The 10,770-nt window shown below is 44.2% G+C and overlaps 1 protein-coding gene across 1 annotated transcript in view; it reads left to right on the top strand.

Annotated features, from left to right (window-relative positions):
- Positions 1-3,510: 3,510 nt before the first annotated feature.
- The window catches only part of CUL3 (cullin 3), a 293,465-nt gene continuing 286,205 nt past the window's right edge, over positions 3,511-10,770 (top strand). Inside the window, exon 1 of the mRNA XM_063915923.1 lies at positions 3,511-3,947. Coding sequence (XP_063771993.1) covers positions 3,882-3,947 — 66 coding nt within the window. The 5' untranslated portion in view covers positions 3,511-3,881. The remainder of the gene's footprint in view (positions 3,948-10,770) is intronic.

Below are 10,770 nucleotides of genomic sequence, written 5' to 3'. Positions count from 1 at the left end.
TCGAAGCTTATCTAGAACATGTACGGCACGATGATACATGCCCCTCAGACATGAAGTTCATACATACATGCTTTTACTATCCCACTAGGTCATACATTTCCTGCCTACTCCTCTCCTCCCACCACCCAATCATTTTTAGGTATTGTATTGTATATTTTTCTGTTTAATATTTAGATAGTGGCAGTTATTGCTGACTGCCAAAGGGTGGACTGTCAAAGTCGAAAAATATCATAATACATATGCCTTGTACTAACCCCATGCACATGCCCGCTGCTCGTGCACTCAGTCCGCCGTACGTGCACATATCCGCAATTTGCGTAAGATCGCTCCGGCGATCATGCGCATGATATGGGTATTTACAGCGGAGTTTGTGAGCGTCTTATTAGAACATAGCATATTTAACCCAAATAGCGTATATTGTAGATATAGTTCCCCTAGACCATGTCAGCAAGTATTATTAGTTTAAACAGTTCCTGGACAGAGAGATTCGCCTTTGCATGATAGGAAGGGTCAGATAAAGGTTGGAAGGTGATGTCTAGTATCCAGCTGTAGGGTATTTTGAGGGTAACATTCCGGTGTTAGTTAGAGAAAGATCGCTTGCTCCTGCGTATAGTTATGTGCAAAAGTAGATTATGAACATTAACTGTATTTACTGTAAATTACATATGCGGCGGGGATCCAGAGGATATCACCCACAAGAGCAGTTGGAAAAGACATCGTCTACCTTTTCAAATCCACCTATGACCTTTGCTGTAATGTGGAGACATATCTCTGTGTCCAATGAACAATGAGATTACAGTGACCATTGTATTGTGTATGCATGTTGTGTATATAAGGACCATTGTTGCCTGGCCGGTCAGAAGACTCTAAACGCTATCTGTATGACCAGCGGAGGACCGGATTCGGGTTGCGCTTGCGAATATTCTCACGTACGTACATTCTCTGTAGCCATTATTCTGTTTAGATTTACTTGTTAGTCTGTAGTGTATAACTTGTATTGTTTTACCTTTTTGGAATCAATCCACGGAGGCCTTAGAACCCTGTGGTTTCAACTACAAATGGTGTTGTGTTTTCACTTTCCTGCCTGGGCTTTAAAGTAGATTAACCTGTTTAAGGTGTATAAGCATTGTTAAGGTGTATGCACTGCGGATACTTTGTATCGCCAGCGCTACTTAAGGTTTAAAGGTATTAACATCGTTGCAGTACATTGCTGCCAAAGGTTTAAAATATAAGCATATCATTACATTGTATTATTAACAAGGTTTCAAGGTTATCAATTGTGTGTGCGCTCGCTGTGTGTACTCCGTACACTCAGCGCAGCGTGCGTACGCCAAGTGCGTACCAAGTGCAGGACTCTGTACGCAAATAGCGTACAAAGTGCGTAGCACGTGCACGTAGTCTAGTGGCCATAGCGGCTCAACGGTAATAGTGTACAAAGGGGTATAGCTTTGCGGTCTAAGATAATACCGACATTATCAGTGGACAGTTTGATTTCACAGAAGTGTGATTGACTTGGAGTTACATTGTGTTGTTTAAGTGTTCCCTTTATTCTTTTGTGCAGTGTATATGTTTAATACATAAATCACTTTAGACAATACACAATTATAATCAAGGTACCTTGTAAAAAGTTATTTATATCTATATATATATATATATATATATAAATATATATATATATATATATAATAAAAAATCTTTTTCAATACTTATTAATCTTTAAAAAGTGTGAAAATATACACCAAAAAGTATTAAATTGCTTATTTATATGGAGGTGGATCAATGTAATCTCTGGACCGGATTAAACTTTCCCCGGCCGCTATAATGAAATGTCCATGATAGTATGCAAACCATATATTGAATAACTGTGGTCTTTCATTCACAAAAAAAGGTGTAATCCTTGCAGGAAAGTCACCGTCAGTTGTAGCTGACTGAGGAGGACTTTGTGTGAACTTGCCGGAATCAGTAAATCGTTCAAGTACGGGAGGATTCTGATTCCCTGACAACGGAGGTGGGCCGTCATAACAGCTATGACCTTGGTGAATATCCGAGGAGCAGTAGCCAGTGCAAATGGCAGAGTCTGGAATTGGTAGTGAAGGTCGCCAATAGCAAACCGCAGGAACAGCTGATGTGATATGGCAGTAGTAATATGCAGATATGCATCCTGTATATTCAGGGATACCATATAGTCTCCGGGTTCCATAGCCAGCACTATTGAGCGCAGCGTTTCCATACGAAACTTGGACACTCTCTCACCTGTTCAAAGATTTGAGGTTGAGTATAGGCCGGTAGGATCCATTGGGTTTCGGGGCCAAAAACAGGGTCGAGTAATAACCTCTGCCCCTCTGGGGGTGAGGAACCGGCACGACCACTCCCATGCTCAGGAGGAAACTTGCAACTGTTTGTAGAGCCTGCTCTTTTAACGGATCCGATGGGAGAGCCGTTGTGCAGAACTGGTGAGGGGGACGTTTCTTGAATGAGACAGCGTACCTGTGAGAGACAGCTTCCAGTACCCATGCATCTGAAGTGGTCGTGAACCAGACCTGGCTGAACAGCAGAAGTTGGCCTCTCAGGTATGTCTAACCTTTCGCTTTCCCTTGAGGCCGGAAGGATACTGCTTTCCCCCTCAGTCCCTCATTGCAGGCAGGCTGTTGCCAGCAGCCTTCTGTAAAAACATAAACTCTAGAATAAACTTTACTAGAAAAGCTCAGTAGAGCTCCCCTAGCTGTGACCGGCTCCTCCGGGCACATTTTCTAAACAGTCTGGTAGGAGGGGCATAGAGGGAGGAGCCAGCCCACACTATTAAACTCTTAAAAGTGCCAATGGCTCCTGGTGGACCCGTCTATACCCCATGGTACTAATATGGACCCCAGCATCCTCTAGGACGTAGAGAGAAATAAACGATAACAACATTTATGCCGTTATCGTTTATTTTTTAGGCTGAAATCGCCTAGTGTGTACCCCCCCTTAAAGATGTGTCAGAAGGACATTAATCTCATTGTTGAACCAATTATACTGATTTATGTTATGTCCAATGTCTCTTATAGCCGTCTCCCGGGTCAGTGACGGGAGAGTTTTCAAAGTTGAACTCATGGAACAAAAAAGATTTTGTTTTACGCTAGCACCATACAGCGGGGTCTGCGCCGCATTTAACCCGCAGTATTTGTGTGTGTGCGGTAAGTGACTGGAAAGACGCACGAGCCGGGCGCACACAGTGACAGAGAGCACCACTGTCTGCTGCTGCTCCGTGTGTGACTGACAGCGGCTGCGGGCGCCGCCTCACTCATCTGTGGACAGGAGCAGCAGCAGCTGTACGTTTGTGTCTTCCACGCTTACTAATAAAGATGTTGATGATCGGGACGCACGGCTGTCAGCAGCATGGAGCAACGCAGAGAAGCTGGAGTCGAGAGAGGGGCGGAGTTAGGTATGGGGGCGTGGCATGTACGTGTCGTCACGATTATATCAAGTTCAGCCAATGAACTTCGATATTGGCTTCCAGCGGAAGCTGCCACTACAACACGGCGCCCCCTCCAGCCACCTCTAACGGCTCCATGTTACAGTGAGGAGGGCGCTGCTGGGGGGAAAGTATGAAGTCTCGCGAGAGCCGCCCAGCTCCCGCGCTCCTCCCACCGGCCGAGCTCGCTGAGTGAGGGATGCAGCCTGGCCGCCATCGCGGAGGGGTCTAGTCAGCCCGAGCAGACGAGCGCCAGCACAGAGCGCAGCACACACCCAGCCCAGCAGCGAGGGGGGGCAGGCTGGAGAGAGGACGCCGGAGGAGCATCTAGGTCGCTAATAGGCCGGGCCCGGGGCCTCCTCATACCGACACACGCCGGGGGGAGACAAGGAGGGGCCCCGGGGCCGAGGCAGGACGACTGGCCGCCGACATGTCGAATCTCAGCAAAGGCACCGGCAGCCGGAAGGACACCAAGATGCGGATCCGGGCCTTCCCGGTAAGGAAGAGGCTGGGGAGCGGAAAGGGGCTGGGGGCGCTCAGGGAGGCGGGGTGTGGGAGGAGAGGGCCCACGTCCTGGCAGTAAACACTGGAAGTGGCAGAGAGATCCAGTACAGAGGCAGTGACAGAAGTGACAGCGATCTAGGCTGGGGGCCACACCTCATAGGGCCACTAATAATGACTTCAGGGGAGAGGGCTCACTCTTTGTTCAGTGTTTCCTGGTCACTTTGTTGATTCTCCAGATGTCTGCTGAAATGGCAGTAATGCCCAAGGGTGCTGTTGGCCCTGCCCACATGGTGCCTGTGGGTACTACTGGCTCTGCCTACACGGTGCCCGGGGAGCTTGGCAGGAGGTCTCTGAGGGGAGAGTGACAGATATGGGAGGGGTGTTTAGAAGTGTCTGATACATTATACTGGCATTGTGCGTTCCTGTTGTCATTAGTACAGGTACAGATCTGGGGTGGTGAGGGGGAATGGCAACTTTAAACTCAATTTCTGCACAGCATGTAGTTTTTGGCTTCTTTGTAGCATAACATCTGTACCTGTGTCTTAGGAGATCAGTTATTGAGACATTGCTGGGTATTATGATGTATTCAGGGGCCTCCCAAATAGCCTAAAGTGGGCTGTTCCTTTAATGTGTGGAGCAGCATTCTGTAAATTGGAAGTGTGTATGTAGGCCTTATCATTAGGATAACCTGTAGTCAAGCTGGTAGGGAGGTATAAAAGGTTGCGTAAATGCTGTCAGAGTCACAAGAATGTCTTTAGTAAAAAAAATACTCCAGTAAGAAGGGCTGCATGACACGCACTCATGAGACATCCCATCACTTAATGCTGTCATAGTGGTCCTGGAGCAGTAGAAATGTAGTCAACTATTAAGTGGTACACATTTTTTTTTTATTTTATATTAAGTTATAAACAACTAATTGAAAATGATACCAATACTTTATAAGTTTTAACATAGTCTTTAATTTCTAATGTGTCACAAGTAACATCTCTTAACTGGTCACAAGTAATGTTCACTGGTGTTTTAGGTTGACTTAACTTTTTTGCTTAACAATGGCAAAACCAGCAGAACAACGTTAAATGAAAGCATAACCCGAAAGTTAGGATGGGTGTATTTTTCGGGTGTGGATCATTAGATCGACAGTGTCTAGGTTGACAGTCACTAGGTCGACAGGGTTTCTAGGTCGACAGGTCAAAAGGTCGACATGCTTTTTTTCTTTCTTCGTTTTCTGCGTACAGGGACCGGGAAGCTGAATTAGTGCACGTGTCCCCTCACATGGCTCGCTTCGCTCGCCATGCTTCGGGCATGGTGCCTTGCTTCGCTTGGCACAGATTACCGTTCCAATCGTAGTCCACATGGATCATTAAGTATGAAAAAGTAAAAAAAAAATATGTGAAAACCATGTCGACCTTTTGACCTAGCACATGTCGACCTAGAAACCCTGTCGACCTTCCAACCCTGTCGACCTAAACATTGTCAACCTAGACAGTGTCGATCTTCAGACCGGTATCCATTTGGATGGTCGACCATGTTATGGTTGACATGGATACATGGTAGATACATGAAAGGTCGACATGAGTTTTTAAAAAAACAACCTATTTTGGGGAACTTTTCCATACTTTACGATCCACGTGGACTATGATTGGGAACTGTAATATGTGGCACCTTGCCGAAGCATGGCGAGCGAAGCCGTGCACTAATTGAGGTTCCCCGTCCCTTTACGCAGAAAACGACACCCAAAAAAGAAAAAACCCTCATGTCGACCCTTTCAGGTGGCAACCATTCCATGCGTCGACCATTTGTCCATGTCGACTATGCCAATGTCGACCAATAGTGGTCGACCTAATGACTGTCGACCATTCATACCGGAACCCTTCAGACCGGATCCCGTATTTTTCCTTGCAGCCTAAATAAAGGCAGTAGTTAATGCATGCACAGCCTCTTATTTCTTCTTTCCATTTACAATTAACGCTTTTATTAAATGTACTTAACCAGCATTACACTCTGTCCTAGTCTATTTACATGTTGATGGGACCTCCGGCATTGTTTTTTTTTTTTTTGAGTAACTTTCACATGCCATAAAACTATATAGGTTGGGTTGATGCCAAAAAAAAATGTTCTTCATTTTTCTAGCATTGCTCTTGATACCACGAAAAGTGAAGTAGTCCTTGTTTTCAAGAGTAATGTTTTAGGTTCCAGCTTTCCTTATTTCTTATTATTACTAAAAATAGAGCTTTCAAAATCACTCTTTATATATTGAAACAGTGGTCCTATTACTCATGTATTTTTCACATTGCTTTTCCATTTATGTAGAATAGCATACAAAAGTTCCTAAGAAACCATTGTGTAATGCTACTGAGATGGGTGTTAGTGGGAGGGCTTATAGATATCTGCAAGCGCGCGGCACTTATGGCTTCATATTGGTTTGGATGGTCACTTCCCCCATGGGCTGTAAGCAATAAGTTGCATAAATATGGAGGACTCCTAGAAAAACTGTTGACTTGATTTTCCCAGGGTTAAGGGGAAGATCAAAGTCAAAATTTCTGCTAAATGTGAGCTGGATTTACCCTGGTGTTTAGGGGTAAGTCAAAAAACAAATTAATAGTCAGTAGTCTAACCGTTTGGTGAATATTTTTTTTGAGAATTGAGAGAGAATCCAGATTTGTGGGATGCTCTAAAAGAGTCTGGACTTTGCCAGTCCTGGCTCTTACACATGACACCCTCATTAAAATAAGGATGCAGTTTAGTGGAATATTACCTGTTAAATACACATATGTATCTCCACCGTGGGCACCTACAGACACAGGGATACCCTTTAAAAAAAAAAAAAAAAAAACATTGCCTGTGTGCGCTTGTAAGTTGCAGTATTACTATTTACTACTCTAAATCTGTGTCTGTGCTCAAGGCACACTAAGGGGACAGTTCAAATATTTTTTGGGGTCCCAAAGTAATGAGCGCCCATCAGAGCTATTCAGTTGTTGCTCTGATTGGGCGCCCATTGCTTTATATGTGCCCAAATAGATGGGATTTAGGCGTGAAAAGTGGATAATCCAGTTTCATATTTGTTCTCGCACCTCAGGGGGGAACAAGAAGAAATGCCACCCCTGTGCTAATGGACGTGTAAACGGAGAAACAATTGAATTGCTCTGTTTTGCACCTCCTAGTGGTAGATGCAGAGGAAAACAATTGAATCAGCCCTAACATTCCAGGTTTTTGTGATATCCATGCTTATTCGCATGTGGTTAAATCAAAATAACAGGTTCTAAGAAGGTCAGTTATGGTTAGCCTTAAAACCTGGACTGTGGGTGTCTTGAGGACCGAGGGTGGAAACATCTGCTCTAAATAAAGTAAGAGCCAGTATGCAAAAATATATATCCATTTTTTTTTCTTAATTTAAAAAACCTCCAGGAATGGAAATAACTTTTTAAATAAACATTGTCCAAACTTTTTTTCATTTTATTTGTATAAGCATAAAAAGAACAGAACACCCCCTTTCACTTCCAAACCCGAATGGTATCTTTTGGAAATGACAAAATCATCAAATAGGACCAGAGTAGGCAACCTATGACCCTCCAGATGGTGTGAATCTACACACTCCAGCATGCATTGCCACTGTTTTAACAGATCTAACAATAAAACTGAAGCAGGGTATGTTGGGATGTGTAGTTCAATGGAAACTGGAGGCCACACATTGCCTACCCCTAAAAGTCTTTTTGTAGGTACTGCCAGTGCGCAGAAGAATGGCATACTTTAATGTTTGAATGTCAACAAGCCAAAATATGAGACACTGCACTGGCGTTAAAACCAAGGAAAAAAAACATTCTAGCAGCTTAGGCGGTTAAATGATCACTAAACATAAAACTGTTGTTCTGGAGAAGCTCTCATTGTTTGCGTACATCAGACTTCTTGTAGCCTATTGATAGGGGAGGTAAATTGTTGAATTCCAGCTCTTAAGGTGGGTACACACTGATAGATATATCTGCCGATCAATTGATCGGCAGATATACCTATGGACGGATCGGGCAGTGTGCTGTGCATACACACTGCCCGATCCATCGGGGACTGACGTCATGAACCGGGCGGCCGTGTATACATGCCCACCCAGTTCATCTGTCAATCGCTGCCGCAGCACGTGTGCGGGCGGGCGGCCGACAGCCCGTACACACACAGCGATGCGCCAATATAGCGGCAGATATATTGCACGTTGGCTGTGCTGTGGGGCCGCCGCGATATGTCTGTGAACGACGGAATTCACAGACATATCGGCCGCACACACTGGCCTACGGACCCGCGATATATCGGCCGTTCAATAGAACGGACGATATATTGGCCAGTGTGTACGATCCTTTAGAACTATTGGGTAAATGTAAGAAGCAGTGATAAAAGTGGAGAAGTGAGCCGGTGGGGAAGTTGCCCATGGAAACCAATCAGCTGCTCTGTATAATTTTATAGTATGTAAATTATAAATGTTACTTCAATACTGATTGGTTGCCATGGGCAACTTCTCCACTCTTATCACTGCTTCATACATTTACTCCTATATATCCCAGCAATACTGTGACGGGTCTTGCTGGGATGTGTAGTTTCACAGCAGGTGCAATATCAGGTTGCCTACCCCTGGTCTGTTGAATACTACTTAAAGCCTTTTGGTGCCTAGCATAGCGGAAATCCATGAAAAACATTTTTCAGTTGATTATGTATAGTATATGCTGACTCTTGAGTGCAGTAGTACTATGTAGACTCTGGCATCTCCATTTGAGGAGAATGTTGCATGATGACATGTTTGAATGTGTAAACTAATGGCCTGATTCAGAGTGTGACACATATCTGTCTTTGCGTACGGAACTTGCGATTTACGATCCACATTTATTTCCATACACAATGTGGCTGCATTTCCAGTCCACTTGCATGCAACGTTGAAGAAGGCCCCGTGTGTGTTATACAATTGAAGACTTTATTTTTGTTTTGTAATGTGATTGCTGCCAGCTGTACAACCAATACGGTCACCAGTTGTAATGCTGTAGCATACTGTATACATTTGCATCTACATATAGAAGTATAGAAGGTTAATCTGCAGTGGGGATTTTTTAATTGTGTAGAAAAATTTTATTTTTAAAATAGTGTCCAGCATTTCTCCCCCCCCCCCGGTTCATGACCAGTTTCCCGCCATGAACTGATTTTCCAGCTTCCATCTGACACGCTGTGTGTCTAGTCACAGTCGCAGCGTAGGCGGCTGTGTGACTGGTGCGTCTGTGTTCATTTGGACGTCTGTGTTCACTGTAGAATCACTGGGCGATTGTGTACACGAATAGCATTTTGATTCCACTCAGCGTTCGCTAATGTGTTAATCGATCCTGGAAGCGGGGTGTAGCCTCCCTGTATCCCACTCTCCTGAGCCAGGTGATACAGCTCTAAGTCTCTACCTACCATTAAGTATGAGTAGTTGGATAAGTGCCTGATGCTTATGAGTTTGTAAACTATTACAGCTGTTTCTTTCGCTGTGCGACTGAATACGTTTAAAGTCCTATAGAAGGTAATGCAGTAATGTTTCTCCAACATACTTGTAATGTATTTGTAGTTGAATATGTGCTCATATTGATTATACTAATGTAACTATAACCTGTGATTGCTGACTTTACTGTTTGTCAGTTTGTGTGTATATACCGATCCTCAATGCTGGTGCAAAGCAGGGAGGGATCTGATTGTATGTCACTTTAACAGCTTTTAAAGTGATTTCAGTCACAAATTGTGTAGTTAACACTGTACAGGTGTGATTTCATTATCATGACTAAGAGGCAAGGGTAAAGAGGATACATTATTCACAGCAGCACCAACACTCATTTCATGTTTGTCTTGCAAAGCTGGGTTAACCTCTCAGGATCTGGTTCAAAATGGATCATGTGCAAACTGTTTTAGCTTTCACCAAAGCCTCCTGAATAATCCTAGGCAGGCACAGGTTCAACTTGAACCCCCATGGGCTACTTTTGGCCAGATTTTATCCAGTATAGCTGAGCGGATAATTCCAACTCCTATACCAGGGATAGGTTCCTATTAACCCTTACATGCAACTTTCCCCCTGGGGTTTATCACATCCAGTCCAGGAATCTCCAGCCTTTCAACAAAAACAGGCTGAAAGGCCGGTGGAAAATAAATCGCATAGACATGAAACAACATCTTCAGTCTACACATGTTTCAGATGGGGACTCGTTGGAGGATGAGGACTCATCACATTTTGGTGCTGTATACAGAGACGAAGATTAAGGTCTCGGCTCAGTGGAGGCAGCAGAGCCTTTGGTAAAAATCTAAGCCACCTGTATTTAAACGTCCCAAAACAGTCAGGACTGAATTTCCTGGGTCAGAACAGCTGACGGAAAAAATATGTAAGATGCTTGGGAACACCCAGTAAGAAGTTTACAATGCCAAAGAAATGGAATTCCCATTATCCTCTTCCAGCTGAGGACTGTTTAAAAAGGGAAGGGGCTCCCAAAATAGATACGCATGTCATTCGATTGGTGCGAAAATCTACATGACCTCTGCCTTCAACATCATTAAATGATGTCACGGATAGGAGAATAGATGGTTTTTAAAAACCATTTTCTCCTTGTCTGGGGCAATTGGAAGACCAGCCATGGCTTCAGCATGGATGGAAAAAGCAGTGGAAACCTGGGCTGATGCATTGGAGGAGGTTTTTTCATTGGCATCTAGAGAGCAAAAATCCCATATTGCACATATTAAAGAGGTGGCTATTTTTATGGAAGAAGCAGCCTTGGACATGGGTACTATTGCCTCTCAAGCATTGGGCTCAACAGTAGCAGCCT

This window comes from Pseudophryne corroboree, chromosome 4 (assembly GCF_028390025.1).
Source record: "Pseudophryne corroboree isolate aPseCor3 chromosome 4, aPseCor3.hap2, whole genome shotgun sequence".
Classification (NCBI taxonomy): Eukaryota; Metazoa; Chordata; class Amphibia; order Anura; family Myobatrachidae; genus Pseudophryne; species Pseudophryne corroboree.
The sequence above is the reverse complement of the archived record's forward strand: the minus strand, read 5'-3'. Positions and strand labels throughout refer to the sequence as shown.